This window comes from Pygoscelis adeliae, unplaced genomic scaffold (genome assembly GCF_000699105.1).
Source record: "Pygoscelis adeliae isolate BGI_AS28 unplaced genomic scaffold, ASM69910v1 Scaffold318, whole genome shotgun sequence".
Classification (NCBI taxonomy): domain Eukaryota; kingdom Metazoa; phylum Chordata; class Aves; order Sphenisciformes; family Spheniscidae; genus Pygoscelis; species Pygoscelis adeliae.
The window spans coordinates 2,330,798-2,351,259 of record NW_008825430.1 but is presented as its reverse complement, the minus strand read 5'-3'; the positions used below and the strand labels follow the sequence as shown (position 1 = coordinate 2,351,259).

The 20,462-nt window shown below is 41.7% G+C and overlaps 2 protein-coding genes across 2 annotated transcripts in view; one reads left to right on the top strand and one right to left on the bottom strand.

The window, feature by feature from the left end:
* The first annotated feature begins 133 nt into the window (after positions 1-133).
* Positions 134-10,747, top strand: HDC (histidine decarboxylase). Its single transcript, XM_009330919.1, has 12 exons — positions 134-206; positions 1,050-1,222; positions 2,276-2,389; positions 3,790-3,912; positions 4,735-4,869; positions 5,835-5,978; positions 6,229-6,295; positions 7,134-7,296; positions 7,399-7,489; positions 8,687-8,785; positions 9,486-9,587; positions 9,786-10,747. Exons 1-12 carry the CDS (start codon positions 179-181, stop codon positions 10,542-10,544), a joined length of 1,998 nt encoding a protein of 665 aa, XP_009329194.1. The 5' UTR covers positions 134-178; the 3' UTR covers positions 10,545-10,747.
* Positions 10,748-13,000: 2,253 nt separating this feature from the next.
* The window catches only part of SLC27A2 (solute carrier family 27 (fatty acid transporter), member 2), an 8,336-nt gene continuing 874 nt past the window's right edge, over positions 13,001-20,462 (bottom strand). The window contains exons 2-6 of the mRNA XM_009330983.1: positions 17,298-17,507; positions 15,822-15,980; positions 15,169-15,293; positions 14,306-14,461; positions 13,001-13,179 (exon numbers count right to left, since the gene is read on the bottom strand). Coding sequence (XP_009329258.1) covers positions 13,003-13,179; positions 14,306-14,461; positions 15,169-15,293; positions 15,822-15,980; positions 17,298-17,507 — 827 coding nt within the window. The 3' untranslated portion in view covers positions 13,001-13,002. The remainder of the gene's footprint in view (positions 13,180-14,305; positions 14,462-15,168; positions 15,294-15,821; positions 15,981-17,297; positions 17,508-20,462) is intronic.

Here is a 20,462-nt window from a genome sequence, read left to right as displayed (position 1 = left end):
TACAGATAAACACTCACCAATAACCTGCCTACGTTAAACCTTTTCCAGAATGCGTGAGTCTGAGAGAGAGAGGGAGCTATAAAGGGTGAAGCAGCTAGCAGGGCACCAGACCAAACTGCCCACAGCTCCTGAAAGGTGGTGGCCCAGGTTTGAAGAGGTGCTTTTAGAAGGAATCGGTATGGAGCCTGAGGAGTACAGACGGAGAGGTGAGTGATCCTCTGCTCTTGGGAATAGGTAGCATTTGCTCACGGAGTTCAACTGTTGTAGGGCTGGGAGTGGTACCCAAAATTAGGATGGGCTATATACTCTTTATTTGCACACATGTCCTTGAGACTTAGATCTGCTGAGGCTGAGACAAAAATGTGTCCCAGGGTTGAGATGAAATGAATGGATTTAGAGTCAGTGGATGACTTAGGCTTTTTGGTCTTACATTTAAAATACTGTGCGAAAGCTGCAAAACTGTGATTCTGAATAAACTTGTGCTAAGGGGTTATGCACAGTGGCTCTTCCCCCGCTGACACCATGAAACTTCAGTGATACTGGCACGCTTCTGGAGATGGGGAGCAAACTTCGGTCCCAGGGCTGGAGGAGATTGCCTAAAAAGTGGAGAAAAGGTGTGGAGGTGTGCAGCTGTTTTCAGAGGATGCAAATGGGGCTATAATGACAGGGAAGCATGGGGCATTATGAAAATTTAATCTCTGTGAAATGCAGTTTCAGCTAATTTGTAGGCAAGAAAATCTGTCTATCAGTAATTGAACAAACTGTACTTGTACCATGATTGTATTTAAAGGTACATTTGAACTATTCAATGACGACACTGAAATAACCCTGTGAATCTGTTCTGTCCCCATGAAGCCTGTTCTAGAATCTGTGTCCCTACGTTATTAGATGGGACAAGTAGGGTGTAAGAGGAAGGTTAGTTCCTGTGGCTATCCTGGGAGCAGTATTCCAAACCCTGTCCAATGCTCATGACAGATTGCGTGACGTCCTAGTACTACTGGTTAGTTTTCCCGCAGTCGGAACTCAAAGCGCTGGTTTGCCTCTTCCAGGGAAGGAGATGGTGGATTACATTTGCCAGTACCTGAGCAATGTGAGAGAGAGACGGGTGACTCCTGATGTACAGCCAGGTTACATGAGAGCCCAGTTGCCGGATTCTGCCCCAATGGACCCAGACAGCTGGGACAACATCTTTGGAGATATAGAGAAGATTATTATGCCCGGGGTAAGAAATAAAGTATAATCACGACAGGAGAAAGCCGTTACTATCTGGGGTGAACACCAAATCCTGGGAATGCACAGGTTCTGCAGAACATTTATCTAAATAAGCACCCAAAACGTAGAGTAAGTCTCGCGGACATTATGTCCACAGCAGGATTGTGGAGATTACTGTTGTGTTCCTAACTACAATTTTAGGGAATAGACTGAATGTATTTTTGAAGTATTTTATACATTAAGAATAACTCATGTTTGCTTAGAGGGAAACAACGATTTTCTGACACTGGTGAATTTAGCTTAACAAGGCCTATACTGGGTCATCTCAATTTCAGAGATGTGGAAACTCAGGCACGGCAAGGTGAAAGATCTCTTGCCCAAGGTCATGTACATATAAGACTTGTCTCCTGCTCTTTGAATGTAAAGGTCTCCTTCCTCTTGTACATAAATACTGCAGATTCTGCTAAGGGAGTTCATATTACCTAATTAAACATTTTATGTAAGAAGCTGTTTCAAAGTCTATTTTTAAATTTTCTATATAGGTGTTTGCAGAAACTTGGGCTGATGTAGGAGACGTATTCACATTAAACACGCTTACGCTGGTGTCCCACATACAAGCTCCTTCAGGTGTATAGAGGGGGGCTATACAATTGTAAATTGCTGCATGGAGCTGAAGGCAAGCTGTTGTTTGACAAAATGAATAAGAGCAACTTTGTTGCAAGGATTCCCCTTATAAAGATAAATATTCTGATAAATATTTCTGACTGTTTTGCCATGTTCAAAAGACCATTCTTTCCTGTTCAGAATCTTTGTCTGCCTGTTTAATTCAGATAAATGCTTTTGCTATAATTTGGAATTTATCTAATAACGACACAGTGTTATCATTTGCTAGTGCTACACTCCCATTGATGTTATCTCTGTAGTTTTCTGCTGGCAGATCTATAATTGCACATATTATGTTGCTGTGATCCTTTTCCATTACTTTAAACAGATGCTAATCACTACATCTCGTGCAGAATTTTGTGACATTTTCAGACTTAACTTCTAGATAATTTTGTTCTAGGTAGTCCATTGGCAAAGTCCACACATGCATGCCTACTTTCCAGCTCTTACTTCCTGGCCTTCACTCCTTGGAGATATGTTGGCTGATGCAATTAACTGCTTGGGATTCACATGGGTAATTTTTTGTTGTTGTTGTTGTTATTTTAGATATTAATCTCCTGGGTGTATTATGCAGGAGCAGATCATAGTCATTCTTTCTTCTTCCGTGAGTCAGTATAATTATTTACTTTAACCAAGTGTATGTCGTTTGCATAAATGAAAAATATCACTCGGAAAAAAAAAATAGAATATATAAGAGCAAACATTACATGGTAGTAAGAGGTGAATGAAGAAAATATACCACTAGGAATGTCTGTTTTCTAATTCTTTGCATATCCCACTGTGAGCACTGTTCCCTGTTGTCTCGTCTCAGTGCCAAGACTGTTACACAAGCACTGCAGGCAATAGAGCAGCCACCATCCGTGACTGCAGGCTCCATTCCAGTTCTCCTGGAAAAGTGTTCCTTTGAGAGAACACATTTCCTATTTTTGCTCTTCTGAAAATAATTGTTTGGTGGCCTGTCCCAGAATATCCAAGTATTTTGTATCCTCCTGCAGCAGCTACACAGCGCTACTTGGTTATGACTCTACATACCTCAGTAGCGTTCTGAAGCCAATGTTTTCCCCAGTGGTGAAGTTGCCCAGATTTTTAGATGTATGTCTCTGTGTAAGAAAGCAGTAGATGCTCATAAACCTATAAGAAATTGATGGTTATGGTCTCCATGTAGTTGTATCAGATTAGCTCACTGCATACACAGAAACATCCATTTCCATGCCCTCAACCTAGTCTTGATAGATCTCTGTTAAATTTGCAGTGTAAACCGATTCTTTCGTAAGTGGAAAGCTGGACACTGCAGAACAGCTTTCACCTTTCTTTTGCCGCTCTTCAAAAGGCCTCCCTTAACTCTCAGTTGGAAGATGGATCAGTGCCCTTTCTCTTTAGGGACCAAGAGCGTGTCCTTGTGTGGTGAATTGCAGTTCCATGGTTTTGTCTCAAATGGCTTATTGTGATTTTTTTTTTTTAATAACTCGAAAATTATTGATAGTTTAGAAGCTCAACGCTGAGGTGATGCAGGTAATCTGGAGAGAGAATCTTAAGGAGGTTGGTGGGAGTCTCTCTATTTGGTGTTCCAGGAGAGCAACTGGTAATGAGCAAGGTACCCGGAGCTCACCCTCAACTGCAACCTTAACATAGAGGTCTGTATTACAGAACTCATCAAGCAACATAGTTGTTATTACAATAGCGTTGTGTTCTGCTAGGTATGGGCCATAGTATTACACAGTTAGCTGCTTATATCCAATGCTAGAAAGCTTGTCTTCTGCCTTTGTTGCATCTAGGTGAGATTTCTCCCGAGGCAATTAAAAAGTGTTAATAGCTATTGATTAAAATGTGATACGTCATTTACTCTAAGGGTTATACTCCTACTGTGTTTGCAGGGTGAATTGCAGCCTGACTCTCTTTTTTTGATTTTTCTAGGCCTCCAGTCCAGCCTGTACAGAACTGGAAATGAATGTGATGGATTGGTTGGCTAAAATGCTGGGCCTTCCAGATAAATTCCTGCACCACCACCCCGACAGTGTGGGCGGAGGAGTGTTACAGGTAGGGGAGACCAGAGGTGGCCTCACCAACATTTTGTTTTCACTCAAGTGAACTTCCCTCTGGGTGATAGTTTTCCTGGAGGCAAAAATCAACAGGATTTGCTCTAGGGGTCTGAATAAAGACAAATCCCAATTTGACATTACTTTCCCAGACTTTAGTATTAAATATAGAAGATTATAGAATAGGAATTGCCGTTGCTTTTAGTCCTAATTGTGTTATGGTACTCTTGTGGCCTTACTAAGGTTAAATGAGAGTCAGATTTGGTTTCTTCAGTCCGTTTCACATCGCTAAATTATTCACTAAAGTGATTCTTACGTAATTAAAGACGGAATCCTTGTCACTCTCCTTCTGCCAGCAGCCCTCAGCCACACAAGAAATTATTCTTCCTTTTTCTCATGTCTACTCTGTCTCTCTGAGAGTGGCAAGATCAAGGCCTGAACCTTTACCTCCTTCCATAAGGCCTAAGCAAGTGTCCCCCGGAATCAGTGCTGAGGCTCTGTCTTGTTATAAGCAGCTTTGCTCAGGTTTGTGATTTTTATGGGAGGTACTACATTTTAGCTGCAGAAGAACGAAAGGAAAATGTGATTTATTTACTCCCCGCAACTCGGTCCTGCACGTTAAAAATAGTTAAAGGGCTTTGTTTTGTGTTGCTGGCCTAGAGAGCTGCTCATCAGCTAGTGACTTCCCACTGCATCCCAGAAAAGCGGTAGTTGAAATAAAAGAGGGGGTGGGCAGCTGAGCACTCCGATGACTTCAGTAAATCCCCGACAAGAGAGCGATGAAGTAGCAATATGTTGCAGTAAGTGAGCAATGTCTTTGCAGAGCACTGTGAGTGAATCAACCTTGGTTGCGCTGCTAGCAGCGAGGAAAAACAAAATCCTGGAGATGAAGCTTTCTGAGCCAGACACTGATGAGTCCTCGCTCAATTCTCGCCTCATCGCTTATGCGTCTGATCAAGTAGGTTCTTACGGTTACAAAGAAAACAAACTCGCTTGTGCTCTCTCACCCAGACCATGCAATGTGAGCTCGTGTTTCTGTACCAAGAGAAAACGGCACACGTGAATGCCTCACAGGCATGAACGAATCCCTCTAACGTGGCTTTCTGCAGACGGGGAAACGGAATCGGTGCGAGACGCGGATTTGTAGGGTCCCAGCAGTCCTCGAGAGACTGTTTCACGTGGCTCATTTCTGCACGTCCTTCCCGTTTTTCACAAAGCCTTGCTCCAGTGACTAGGCGCTGCTCTCGGGCGGCTTTAGCTCCTGTTTCCTCACGGCCTCCTTCCGCTCGGAGGGAGGCGCGCTCAGGGCCTTCCCTCAGTGCTGCTCCTGGCTGCGGTCTCCGCTCTAGGCCTCTGGGCTTGTTCTTGGAGGAAACGTCTGCGCAGTACCGTGACTCTGCCCGCAAACCTCGTCTGTCCTTGGACTCCTGAACTGAACAGTCGCATTCCCCTGTGGAAACTGCAACAGGAGAGGCACTCGCGCTGGTTCTCTCTTAGTGTAACTTAGAGGGCTGTTTCTTGTGAGGGGTTTTGGTCTACCCCAGCCCCGAAGTAGGTACCCTTCAGGTGTTTTTATCTTCTTATGGCAGGGAGGAGGGAATAAACTGAGCTTGGTCCATTTCTAGAGGGTCCTTTAAGATCTGAGTTTTGATAAATAGCCCTCCAAACACAAGGTAAGGATGCCAATTATTACATTTTAGAGACCAGTACCCAAATAAATGGAGCATATGCATTCCTTGGAATTACAGTGTATTATTTCTTTTAGTTATTCACAAAGAAGAAACTTTCAGACTTGTATTAATATGGATTATAATAAGGATTTTATCTCTGCTTTTCTTGCAACCACTGTCTTTTATAAGGCCGTAACTTATCACAGCTGTTCAGCCTCACAGCTTGCTTTCTTACTGTTTCTTTTCTTTAAAGGCGCATTCTTCTGTAGAAAAGGCTGGCTTGATTTCTCTTGTGAAGGTGAAATTTCTGCCTGTGGATGAGAATTTTTCCCTCAGAGGTGAAACTTTGAAGAAAGCCGTTGCAGAAGACAGGAAGAAAGGCCTAGTGCCGGTCTTTGTACGTTCAACTTTCTGGTTGGGGGTATTGACATAGTGTTGTATTCTTAATGTCAACATGAAATTACAGCTGAAACATTTATTGTGTTAAAATACATTAGCTGAAGGTTAAAATGTACACAAGAATTTCTATTTTATTGAACAAAAATATTTTAATATCATTTCGACTGTAGGTGATAGCCTCTCCACTTTTAAAGTGTTGCATCCATTTATTAAAACAATGCCATCTTAACAGGTTTGTTTTCTTCTAGGTTTGTGCAACTTTGGGAACAACTGGTGTCTGTGCTTTTGACAATCTCTCAGAATTGGGTCCAATTTGTAAGTATCTCTTTGTCCTGATTTTAAATTATGATAGCACAGAAAAGATGGTATGAGAATTTTTCATGCCAAAACCAAGGAGAGTAGAAACACTGATCAGCTGAGTTTTTCAGATGTGTCTCAAAGATCGGTGGAGTTAGCACAAGACTTTGCAGTGATTTCTGTGAGATTTAGATTAGGATGCTAAAATACATTCTATTGAAGACGGATGAAATTTGTCAACTGGTAAATCTTTAATGTGATTGCTCAGGGATACAGACTGTACAGGACAGAGTGCAGTACTGTTGTAGGATGGATACATAAATATTTAACCTAGCAAAGGAGTTTTGAAGGTAGTGTTTGGTAGGACATCCTTTGTAGCCACCGGTTCAATAGGTAAATCTGACATGGTTGCAGATTCTATTCCAGCATAAATTCTGCCAAGTAGCTGCTGAAGACCTGCGGCGCTTTCTCTTATGGGTCGGAGTGTGGCTTCTATCTCTGGGTCCTTTTTGCTTGCCACCGCGTCTTTATTCTTGCTTCGTGCAACTGCGTTGTGCTGGGGAAATTCACTTACTAAAAAGGCAGGTGGCAGAAATCAGACGTTAAAAAGGCTCACTCATATGAAATATGGAATAGTGAATTTTGTTATAGAGTCCATCTGATTTCAGCATTATCCTCTATTTTGGGGTTCTGGATCCACAGCTTTAGAATAAAACTAGATTGTCTTGCTTGCTATTTTTGTTGTCAGCCTGTCCGCCTCCTGCAAAAACACGCACCTAGTTTTCAGAGAGGAGAGATTAAGCATGTACCTTGATTCCTTATGTCCCTTACTTAACAACAACTTCAATTCCAACAGGTGATGCTGAGGGACTCTGGCTTCATATTGATGCTGCATATGCAGGAACAGCATTTGTATGTCCTGAATTTCGATTGTTCTTGGATGGAATTGAATATGCAGATTCCTTTACTTTTAACCCTTCTAAATGGATGATGGTTCATTTTGACTGCACTGGATTTTGGTGAGTAAAGGCAAAACACAACACCAAAAAGATAACATGCAAATTGCAAAGTCTTTCTCTGCACAATTCTTTGCTAAATACAGTTCGTTCTACAATTGATAGGGTTAAAGATAAATACAAGTTACATCAAACCTTCAGTGTTAACCCTGTCTACCTCAGACATCCCAATTCAGGAGCTGCTGTTGATTTCATGGTAAGTTGTTATTTGAGTTGACATTTTAAATTGCCTGTAAAATGTTCAAACAGAATGTGAAATTCCTCACACCCTGGAGTGTGCTTATCTTATAGCTGGTCTTATTACATAAAAGCATAAAACCAATTATACTGAGATTCTAATGCAGATTAAATAGTAAAATTTTGAAGTGAGCCCTGGTTATGAAAATTAATTATAAAATTGCTTTCAGATATAGAGATTGAAGTACTTAAGATCTTTACAGAGTGGGGATCCAGCCTTGCCTTCTTAGGTAGAAGGGTCATTTCTGTGCATCGTGTTGCTGAAGTAATTCCTACAGATGGCATTTTGGCTGGTTTTCCTTGTGCCTCTGATATGTAATAAAAAAGAGAAAGGAGTAAGCAATGGAAACACCGTGCTCTGAAACAGCAGTAGAATGAATTAAGGCTTTCTTCAGATGAAGGTATTCACAGGAGAGCTAAGAGGCATTTCTCTTTAGATCCATCCTACGGCAGATTTCAGTCCAGTAAAACAAAAGAATATTCACTGCCAATCGTTTCTGCTATGATCTCACCCTAGTCCTGAAAAGATAATTGTTTTCTTGAAATCAATAGTGCTTTTCACTAGAGAACGTGAGGCTGGTGGGGGGGGGGAATATATCAATGAGTCCCTCTTGTGGTTAAATAGGACCCTGCATGTAACTGTGTCGCTCCCTAGAAGTATTCCTTTACACGTTTTGTCACTCTTTTCCGCGCAGTAGGTGTCACTTCCCCTGGAAGGGTCTACCCCTACATCAACTCCTGCTGTTTATAGTTGATCTGGGAAAACGTTCAGGATGGCACTTAAATATGCAAATTGTAGGAACTGAAGTGAGCACTCAGTCCTAAGCTGTAAACGGACGCATCTTAAATTGATAATGCTCTTTAAATGCGAAAAGGTTTTGTTATTAGCTGGTAATTAACTAAAAATTCTAAGCATACCTAGGCCACAGATTAAGGAGAATAGCCAAAATCTTATTTTTGCAAATAATTGAAAAATACGTAGACATAGTGTTTCTTTGATGGCTATTTCCTAGGCTTAGCAGATTTTCAGTAATAGGAATTTATTTGTGTCAGCGGAGATTTCTGACCTGAGTCTGAAGCAACAGAGGTAGCAGTGTGAGGGGACACTCCTGTCTGATGTGTTTGCACCCGCTGATACACCGTTGTGTTTTCACAGCACTGGCAAATTCCACTGAGTCGTCGATTTCGGTCTTTGAAGCTGTGGTTTGTGATTCGTTCATTTGGGGTGAAAAAGCTTCAAGCTCATGTCCGACATGTACGTGAACTAACAACGCGAGCGTGAATGTATTATGTTCATTTATTGGTAACCCAGTTTAATAAATTCTGTGATGCAAAGATGAGTAACACAAATCCTCTCGCACACAAAGCTTGCATGTGAACGCTAAAGGCATGCTGATTTTACTCTTAAGCGATCTGTAAAGATCGACTGTGTAGACAAAAGATTTCCTGTACCCTTCTTGGAAGCAAAAGGCAATGGAAAGCGACTCGGTAAGTCGATGCCTTCTGCACATTGCGGAGTACTGATCTGTAGAAGCTTTCTTTGGGGCAAAGTGGCAGCTGTTTGGGAGGCAGGCTGCGATGGAAGGCTGGACCCAGCGCTATGAAAATTTGCAGGCTTAAGTCCTCGATGAAGTGCAAATAGAAGGGATCGTATTGTGGATCAACGGTTGCCGCAAAGGACTCTAATCTGAGAAGGCACATTCTGTTTTCAAACCTTCTTCTAGAAAATTCCTATATATAGTCTAGTTACTCTTGTTCACTGTCAAGGGTTTGGGCAAATAGAGGCAGACTTTAAAATTTTTAGCTTTGCTGTGATTCTTCTGTCTGCTGCCATTCATGCACTGGAATGATGTGTTTTAGTAAGGAAAGGAATTCTTTTTAACTGCTTAATTTAGTGTCTTACAGTGGGTTTGTGACAAACCAATACATAACTACTTTTTTTTCCTTAATTACAGGGTACTGAAACAGCCAAATTCTTTGAATCGTTGGTTAAAAGTGATCCGCTCTTTGAAATTCCTGCCAAGAGACACCTTGGACTGGTTGTATTTCGCTTAAAGGTAAAGATTGGGCCTTTTGCATGTCTCTTTGGAATGAATTGACCACAGCTGATCTCTCCCCAGACATGAAGAACTGTAAATAAACTTTCATCTAAGAATTTGTAACGCTGGAATTCTTACGGAGATGTTTGGATGTCACTGGAAATTCTAACTATAGGGTTTTTTTGTGTTTTTTTTTCTTATTCATATTTAAAACAGGGTCCCAACTGGCTGACAGAAAAACTCCTGAAAGAACTAAGCAGTTCTGGCAGGCTCTTCCTTATTCCAGCAACCATTCACGACAAGTTCATCATTCGCTTTACTGTAACATCTCAGTTCACAACCAGGGAAGATATTCTGCAAGACTGGAACATCATTCAACACGCTGCAGCCCAAATCGTTAGCGAGAATTATGGGTTGCACTGCATCAATTCTGGTGATGGGGCAAGAATCCCGAATACGATAGTTAAGCCTAGTTCTGATGCCATTAGTAGTGCTTCTCAGCTTTATCTAGATGGAGGAAAATACAAAACGCCTTCCAGAAAAATAGTAGTTCAGCCTAAGAAGTTAGCAGCAAGTCCCAGTACGTGCGTGATTAGTCAACAAATGAAAGGTCAAGGGGATCCTCTAGATGACTGTTTTCCAGAAGATGTCCAAGGTGTTACCAAACAGAAGTTAACCTCTTTTTTATTCAGTTATTTATCTGTTCAAGGCAAGAAGAAGACAGCACGTTCCCTTAGCTGCAACAGCGTGCCAGTGACTGGTGGTCTTGAGCAGTGTAACCCCAAAGCAGCAGCCGCTGACAAGGAGTCTCACGCAAATGCCAGAATTCTTTCCAGGCTGCCTGAAGAGGTGATGATGCTCAAAAAAAGTGCCTTCAAAAAACTAATTAAGTTCTACAGCGTCCCAAGCTTTCCGGAGTGTAGCATTCAGTGTGGCCTTCAGCTGCCTTGTTGTCCTCTGCAAGCCATTGTTTAACAAGTGAAAGAGGTCGGTGCTGAAGACCGCTCCAGGTAGAAAGAGAACCAAAGTGTGCTTATTCATATGCAATACGATGTGTTATTTTGTTCAATATGTGAGCGGTGGCAATGACCACTGAGAAAATCCCTGTGCTTTTACTGGTGGAAGCCTCGTGTATTTATAGATTAAAATGTCAAATAAATCTCGTAGGCATAGAACATGAAACTCTTTGGTTTGTAGACTGTGGTAAAGAAAATGCCAATTTCTGCCTTATCACTCCTGGTAATGGACAGTTTCTAGCTGGTAGGCTAGAACCAGTTTGACAAAATATGCTGGCCTCAGTAGGGGGTAAACAATTTAGCATTCTATTTGCACCATTGATTTTTTTTATTTTTTTAATACCTTGACTTAAACTCTTTAGGCTGCTGTGAGGATCTGTGTGTGCAGACAATGCCAACATCAGTTCTGAACTGTGCAAAAAGAAGGATGTAACCTCTTGTGCTGGTTTTGGCTGGGATGGAGTTAATTTTCTCCACAGTAGCTGGTACGGGGCTGTGTTTTGGATTTGTGCTGAAAACAGTGTTGATAACCCAGGGATGTTTCCGTTATTGCTGAGCAGTGCTGACACACAGTCAAGGCCTTTTCTGCCTCTCACCCCACCCCACCAGCGAGCAGGCTGGGGGGGCACGAGAAGCTGGGAGGGGACACGGATGGGACAGCTGACCCCAACTGACCCAAGGGATATCCCACACCATATGACGTCATGCTCAGCATAGAAAGCTGGGGGAAGGAGAAGGAAGAAGGGGGGGACGTTCGGAGTGATGGTGTTTGTCTTCCCAAGTCACCATTACACGTGATGGAGCCCTGGGGATGGCTGAACACCTGCCTGCCCATGGGAAGGAGTGAAGGAATCCCTTGTTTTGCTTTGCTTGCGTGTGCGGCTTTTGCTTTACCGCTATTAAACTGTCTTTATCTCAACCCACGGGTTCTCACTTTTACTCTTTCGATTCTCTCCCCCATCCCACCAGGGTGGTGGGGAGTGAGGGAGCGGCTCTGTGGTGCTTAGTTGCCGGCTGGGGTTAAACCCTGACACCCCTCTAAGAGGTTTTGCTGTATTAGGGCAATTTTAAAACTCCCCGAGTTTAAACACACAGCAGCCCTGCCACTCCATCTGCGTTAACGAGTTACAGTGCACGGGAGGCTTCATTGCAACCATGCTGCAAGAGCAGTTGCCCTTGCTAAGCACCTGTGGCCTCTCCCAGCATCACCTAAGGTCTGTAAAAGACAAGTGCATGAGGAAAGAGCGTAGGAATGGTATTTCACCCTCTCTCGTATCAGAAGAACTAAGGGGCATTACAGAAGAAAGGGTCTCTATGCAGCGAACAAACTTACTGCTACAAGAGGCCAATGATTTTACATAATTTTAAAGAATAATTAATAAAACCGGGGGGAGAAAAATCTATTGAGGGCAGCTTTAAATTCAGAGATACTACTGTTGAGTCAGGAAGCATGATGATTGCTAGGAGATTATTCTGGGAAAGCCCTGCGAGATGCTTGCTGCCGCCTTCACAGTTGTTTCCAGACATTACACTCGCCCCATCTTGAAGGCAGCGTACTCGGCCAGATGGATCTTCAGTCTGACCCAGAACAGCTATTCTCGAGTTCTATAAACAATGAGTCTGGTTAATCAAAACAATTTCCGTACCTTCATACAACGTCAGTGAAACTCACACTGGGGTACATCGAGGCATGTGTTACAAGGAGCAGTAAAATTTGGCCTGCTAGCCCTTTCTAGTAAGAACAGATTCATTTTATCCCATTCTGTAATATTTTTTGCCTTTTTTTAAATCCTAGGGAAGTCTAAGCCACGCTTTATTATGAAGTATCTGGCCTGCCATTACTCCATTTGCACCCGAAGGAAGATACGTCTTAGTTCTTATAAATTGTTCTCATTCTGCGTATGTGTTATTTGGTGCATAAAAAATAAGGGGGCATCTCTGCTGCAATGGATAAAAGTTAATGTAAGCATCTAACACAGACTTCTTTTGATCAGTTAATTTGAAACAACCGTAAGCTTCATTAATGGTCTTTTTAATGAGTTTTGTGTTTTGACTTAGGGATGCGATTTTTACAGTGGATCACCCTTTAAAGTGAACAGAAATGTATTTGCATAGAGATGTCTTATATTGTACCCACTTTCACCTGCTCAGGTGCACAATATGAACATTCACAGCATTAGTAATACATCCATGCACGGTGAGAAGGTAGGTAAGATTCAAAGTGTGAAGGAGAGGAGAAGCCAGGCTAAGACGCAAGTCAAGCTGGAGAAGTTCTGCTTTATTAAAACGATCTCACATTCACAATTTATTTCAGATACTGATATTTGCTAATATTAATAAATAGGATTTCCTGGCAAGGTTAGAATAACAGATGCTTTAAAAACTAAATATTATACAACACAGATTTTTTGACACGTTCACAATTTGAAGTCATGTTTTTTTACTGAGTTATAAATGTCCTGGGTCATTTGTACATACAGGTTTTCTTTGTCATCCAGGAAATATAGGCGATCTTTGATGACTGCTGGATTGAAACCCTCCTCCACTAGTTGTACTTTACGGTACTTAAAAGTTGCTGTAAGTTCAATGGCACTCTACAAAACAAAATTACATCTCTACTTATCAATGTCAGCATGTAACCGTGGGAATCGGACTAGATTTCCTAAATTCAAAGGGAATCGTATTTAAAGAAAACCCATACCGCACAGAAGTCGGAGCCTTACTAATAGAGGTCTAAACTACCTGCGTTCATCAGATAATAACTGGACTGTGGAGTACGTGGGCCAGTAATTGCTCTGAACGTAAGAAGTGCTGGGGCCACAGAAACGTTGCTGAAAGGCTCACCTTCCCATTCCATTTAAATGAGGCAGGAAAAGACTCGTTTTCAGCTTTTAGTCAGAGAGAATCAAGGGGTTTATCCCGAAATCTATTTAATTATGTTCTCAGATCAAAAACCAGCAGAATTTTTCTCAGAAAAGAAGAGCAAAGAAAACGGCAGTTGGAGACTAGGCAAGACTCACTGTACTTTACATGGGATGGCAAGACCAACCGCTACCTTGACTGGTCAACTGTTTTGTTAGTCTAACTCAAAAGTTAAAGATCGATTCAATAATTAGGCATGCTAGTATCTCTGTGTTAGTCCTCTTGAATCATCTCAGTGAATACACAACCTTTCCCAAAGGAGCAATTTTAAATAAATAACTTGAGAGGTAGGGCGAGAGTGACATTCTTGCAACATTTTCCTTATTCAAGTCAAATTTCAGTTTAGAATTTGGCTATTTATTCACTGGTAGCATAAAAATCGAAGGCCTCTCTTGCAAAAGACAGCTCTCTTGCAAGCTTTTATTTGTGTGGGGGTCTTTGTTTTGCACAGAACGGTCTGTAGACGGAGCTGCACTAAACTGAGAACACAGCTGTGTTACTGTGCTGAAGGAATCCACCAGGAAATGTATTTTCCACTAAGAGATCTTCCTGATTTTATACATTAAAATGTGCCAGGCATCCTGTAGCTGCTCATGCAACTTGTTTTTTTTTCAGGCTGAACTGAAACATCTGGGTGCAGTTCTACTTTCGTATTGGTAAATGACAAGAGCAAGTGCGAGGCAAAAGAAGCCTTTTTGAAAATTGCTAGCAGAACTAGAAAGTTCATAGTCCTCACAGAAAAGAGAGAAAACACAGTCCAGATAGACACACACAAGCTGCTTAGGAACACTGCTTTACCTTAATCCTTATAAAGCGAGGTCTTGCGTAGTTTGGAAGGTGAGTGTTAACGTGTCTGTAAGTACTTTCTCCATTAAATTCACAGTTTTCCTTTAGTCGAATACATGCCATTCCTGTTCTGCCTTCATAACCTGAAGGAATAATGACAGCAAGTAACTGTAGTTCATATCTAACTTGAACTTCAGGCTAATCTCTTCCCCCCCCCCGCATAAGCGAACCCTTCCTTCTCAGCCGCTTTAGAAAACATACTAACATATTCTCCTTTAGACATCTAAGTGATTAGATGTTCTTAAGGCTTCAGCATGCTAGACGCCAAACTCCTTTGAGAGCATAGCATCAGAATTACAGATGGCAGACGTTCTGAAAATCATCATCCTTTTGAAAGTCTTTGGAAAGACTTTGGAAAATCGGGTCTCGGTACTCTGAGGCAGAAGTCTGCCTGCAGCAGCATTTAACTGTGTGGGTTAATTTACTTTACAATAAATCATGGTAAATCTGCTTGTACTTGTTGTGCTGACAAGCTCATCCATGCAGAAAGAGGACAGAAAGGAGTAAGACCCAAGTTTACCATTATTACCATATGAATGATTAATTAAGTGCTGCAAAAATCCAAGTACTTGAGATTTTTTTACTTGATTTACATACCGAGAGGGCTTCTTCCCTCCCCTTTTGGTGGCTGAGGGATGGGACACCATTTAAACACAAACCTTTTGGTGTTCCTTCTGTTTTCTGGGATTACAGGTAATGCAAGAAGAAATAGGTAATATTCTTATTATTCTCCCCTTATGATTTGACTTTAAGCATAATATAACAAATATTCCCAGTAATTTAGTTAGCCAAAAAAGAAAGGCAGTTAATGTTACCCGTGGCACACTGCATAGATACCGAAGCACTTCCCCAATATACTGTATCACTGTTACGTTATATTTTCTGCAATCATCCCAGAACTGGCTTGCTGAAAATCTGGCACGCAAAACAATAGTTGCACCTATGTAGAAAGAAGTAAAACAAATAACAGAAGGAACAATTCTTATTATATCATAAGACCGTACAGAATTTCTTAGCACAACATTGTAGAAAACTTGTAGAATTAGGGTTATCTAGCTTTTGGAAGTATTCTTCCTAAAATGTATTGAAATACAATCCATGCTGAATAATTGGTTTACTTTCTATTTCTATTCATCAGAAGTTAAAGGCTATTATTGTGGATGAAACTCTGTACTCATCTACCCTGAAACTGTGCAAAGAGCTGTCATGTAAGATAGGATATATCCTGTTTGTCCAGGTGATGAAATAAAATTTGTATAGGGTGAAAATCTGTGCGAGTCATACAAAGACAACAGAGAAACGAGAACGTCTCTCGACTTACGGAGTTTCTGGTAACAGAGACATGTATAACCAAGTATTTAATCTCAAAGTTTGGTAGCTAGGGAAAGGCTTACTGTATTCGTGATCGTATCTGTGCATGAACTCTGCACAGTAACGTGTTCATTCATCCTAGTCAAGTGCACGGTACCTTTCATGATACATCCATGGACTCCAACGAGGAGGGCAGAGCTATGATAGAGTGGTAGAGCAGTATACACAATATCTTCCGAGGTAACATTGCCAGCATCAAACAAACCACAAGCTAGCATTATGCGTCCGTGGTTAATCACTGCAGCTTTGGGAAGACCTGTTCAAAGTCACGTAGAAAGGTGTGTAACTTCATTTGAACAATAAACATAGTAAGACCAGTCGGTTTCACAAGGACTTAAGAAAAGATTTTCTCTCGTTCACTGAAGCAAGCGATAGTTCCAGAGTTCAGGGAGGTATGCAGCTTGTGTCTACGCAACACACTGGCGTTTAGTCTTAGTGAGGATATATCTTCCCACATGTAACTTTTAGGTGATTCCCCCCCGTTAAGTGCCCAAATTCCCAATACTATTGTACCCAGGAATAACAAGTACCTAGAGAATGAGGAAGTGGGATTTGGAGAATCTAGCATGCTGAGCAAAGGGAATGGAAATGCTAAAACAGAGGTTAATCTCAGATCTTGCATGTCTCCTGGAATTAGGTATCTCCTTGCATCTCTGAATCGCCCTAGATGAAACTGGAATTCATACTACAAAATCTCTTCTTGGTTTCCCATCAGATACAGTTGAACTGATTACTTGCTGGAACAGATGCTAGAAGGCAAAATGATGGTAGTGCTTGCCTATTCTGCAAGAACAGAGATGTTAGTGCCCTTAAGAAGGATGAAGGACACCCGAGTTATTTATCTTCTGCAGCCCAAATAGGATTCAGATTTGTACTTCCTCCCTACCAGGAGAGTTCCTGCCCTAAGAGGCTGCCCTAAGAGTTAGCCTAAGAGGCTCAAAGACTGAGCTAGTGTGGAGGCATACCCTGCTCTTCCTAATGAAGCTGTAAGTTTGAGTGCCTTCAGGCGTTGTCTTCATCTTCATCCTTGTCACCCAGTTTCTGCTGTTGCTAAGTGCTCTTAACGCTAGATGCCTTTATGTAGGACAGGTTGCAGCTCCTATACCAGCTGCAGTTTTGCACAGTGGCTATGACTAGCTGTATTTTGCGCTGCCCTCGCTATTTTGGTATTCTGACACCCAAAAACTTACTGGCCAGCATTTAGAGTTCATGATCCAAAGATACTGAGTATAAGGCGGGTGCCAAGACACATACCTAGGCCCGCAGTGTCTCCAGGCATAAGAGATAGCAGATGTCTAGTGACCTTACTGGCATAAAACTTGTATGTTTAACTGGCTTTTACTTCAGTCCCTCCCCTCAGATTTAGTGCTTAAAGTCAGCCTATACTCTACAGGCTTTTTGGTTTTAGATACAAAAACCCTATACTTAGGTAGAAAATCTTCAGTTTCCTGAGGGGGAATGAATGAGAGTAGGAATTAACGTGAAGTAACAGATTCTCTTTCCTTACTATAAAATCACAATGTTGGGAGCAATGTGTGGCCTTCCATATGTAGTTTTTGTAAATTTACATTACCTGTAGTACCAGAAGTGTAAATGTACATGGCAGGAGTTTTAAAGGTTATATCTGATCTCCAGGACAACGGAGTGGGCTCATCTGAAGCAGCATCTACTTTATCAAGAAAGCTCTCAGCTCCTTCCGTAGCAGATGTCTTGCTTAAGTAATAAACTTTAACATTTTCTTTCTTAAAGAACGGCAGTATTTCTTCAACAGCTTCCTTCAATTCTTGAAGAGGAGAGAAAAAAGTATTATAAGAAAATTCTGTATTGTTTTGTGAACTATACTATCAGCGCATCAACTTTGGCTCAGCAGCTTTTGTGTTTAGCTGCTGTTGGAGAGAGAAATGCTGAAGTCACTTCAGAATCCAGCAAAAAGGACTGAAGAGGAACAGCGTCTCCCCACAGAACTGGGAGTGATTTGATTTGATCTGGTTTTCTGCAGCAGGAACAGAATTGCAGAGGAGCAATCCAAGCACACTTCCTCTTGCCTGCAGACCCCGCGGGAGCATACCCCTGGCATCACCAGCTCGTTGCTACCTTCCCTCTCCACCGTGGGGAAATGCCTCACCTGGCAAGTGCCCACACAAGGTCAGGTGCTGCTTAAATCACCACTATGTTTTATACGTAACGATGAAACTCATCTTTCTCAAGTCCCAACACAAATGGAAGAAACACTGAAAAGCAGAACGAAGAGTGACTTAGTACGTAGTGGTACTGCTGAAGCCTGGACTCCTAGATAGGCATAGGGAGAGACAGAACACAACTGTCTCCTACATGTGTCTTGATTAACCCCAGTTCTCCTCATATTCCCTCTGGTATCTCCAACCAACAAGAAAGGATGATTTCAGTTATGTGCGATGAGTAGGCTAACTCCCTGCATGATCAAGTCCTGTCTGCCTTTCTCTTATTGAAGCAGTAATGCAGGTCTCTCTCCTCTACTCATCACCAATTTCCACCAAGTTGGAAAGACACAGTCATCCCTGACACTTTTATTCCCTTAAGAAGCTGGATAATTGGATAATGGATTCAAGTGAAGGTGATCAGACAGCTGATGCAATTTTATATACCTTGTTTCTTTAGGAATCCAGACTAAAAGCCTTCCAACTCACAGGTACTTTTACTTGAATAGATAATCCACAGAATTTAAAATGATCCTCAACACCAATTTCACTGAAACATTGTAATAGAAAATTTGCCATAACATGTAATTTATTTTTTACCACTTCTATTTCAAAGCAAAGAATAAATTAAATATTATTAAATCAACAAATCTCTGAGGCAATTTAATACTGAAAACTAAATCTGCTATGGAAATTATATCTCCACACTAATTGACTAGATAAAGCCAAAATCCACTTCAGAAGTTTTTCTCAATCGCACAAAAGCAGTAACTTTAATAAAAGCATAACCTTCTCAAGTCTGGCAGACTCTGGAATTCCCCATCAAACAATTCTGTACCTCTGCTGTAACTCTGGTCCAACAAACATCCTGGGATTACCGTGGGTGCCCTTTCGCCACCGAGCTACTCATGAAAAGCTAATGAAGGCTTCTTTTAGTGAACAGGTAAGGAAATCTCAAAATATTAGCACGGCCTGGCCTGTCTTCCTTCGTTCCACCTACGCTCTCCAGCATTGCACAGATGCTGGACTGCACAAAGAATAAAGCTGGGTGGGAGGAGAGTTCTGCTCCTCAGACACTATCAGGCATGAAGGAGATAAAATAAGGCCTTTTATGCAGGTATCTAATGAGCTGGCACCTTAAATAACCCCCAATAAACTTCCACTGAGATAAATAACCCTCCGATAAACTTTGAATTCATTATTTTATTGCAGGTGTAAGTAACTTTAGTGACATATAAACTGTATTAATGAATTCAGCACATTTCTGAACTTATCTGTGCAAGCACACAGACAGGATCTCATGTGGTGGTAAGTTCTGGTAAGACAATATTTATATTCTGCGTGGAGTAGCAAGATAATAAAGGATGAAACTTAATAAGGACAGAGAATCAAGGTCCAACAGAAAAGACCTAGACTTCTTTCCTCTCCTGATGTCCAGCAATCACTACTGGAGTCAAGCATGTAGTAAATTTTTATGAATAAGGCTCAATTTTTTTTCTTTTTTTTTTTTTCCTCAGAGCTGAAGGCTTTTTTAGAAAATTTGAGGCAAGTATGTTATAGAAGGAGGAAAAATACATTTCCTGTCCTACACAATAGCTTTTCCCACATATGCCAGTAACTCAAATACTGATTAATTTTGAAAGTTCAAAGATTGCACAGAATTTATTCTCAGTGAGGCAGAAATTTATCACAAAAGGAGAAAATTTTGTTTGAACTCCTAAAGTTTTGGGGCATTCTAAATACTTCAGTTACATACAAAAGATAAATGAGTTCAACTACCTAAGCTGAAACGGAGTACGTATTCATGTAGTAGTTGTTAACTCTAGGCAGATAAAGACTATCTTTTGACTTCCCATATGGTCAGTCATTCATACTGTATGTATGCACGTACATACAAATACGCATAAAGGACTGGGCATGAAATAAGGTCTCTGCTCTATATGGAAGAGAATGCAGCTCTCCGTTTAAAACATACTCGTATGCCGAAGTCTCTTCTATGGAAAAGGAATATGGTTTGTCTACGTGGGTTCGTGCCTCTTTCTTTGCACTGAAACCAGACAAAAGCTTTTAGGTAGACTGCCACTGCCTTCACGCGTCTAAGTCGCTGTCCGGCTGCAGCAAGAGGATTCTTCTGCATTACCTTGTTTATTTCGGATTTGGACGTTTGTGTGAACGTAACTGTGAATTAATCCTGTTGTTTATGATTGAGGGCAATTTTATTTCTAGGTCTTCGTTACCCTTATCAAACAGCTAACAAGGTATCGGGGCTCAACGCTCACATCTTGTACAGGAGCTGAAAATGAGAACACGCTGCAAATTCTTTAGAAACCTTCTTTCACCTGGTCTGAAGCAACTTCTCAAATCCCCAAATTCACCTTCAGAGGGCGGGACGCGATCGGAGGAACCTGTCCCTCCGCCCCAGCCCACCCCCGGCGCCTCCCGGGAGAGGCCCAAGGGGGGAAAAGCCGGCGCTGCTTCCCGACAAGCCCGGCGAGGAGCCCCCTCACCGCGGGGGGCGGGGGGGGCAACCTAGAAGGCCCCCGCGGCTCGGCCCCGCTCCC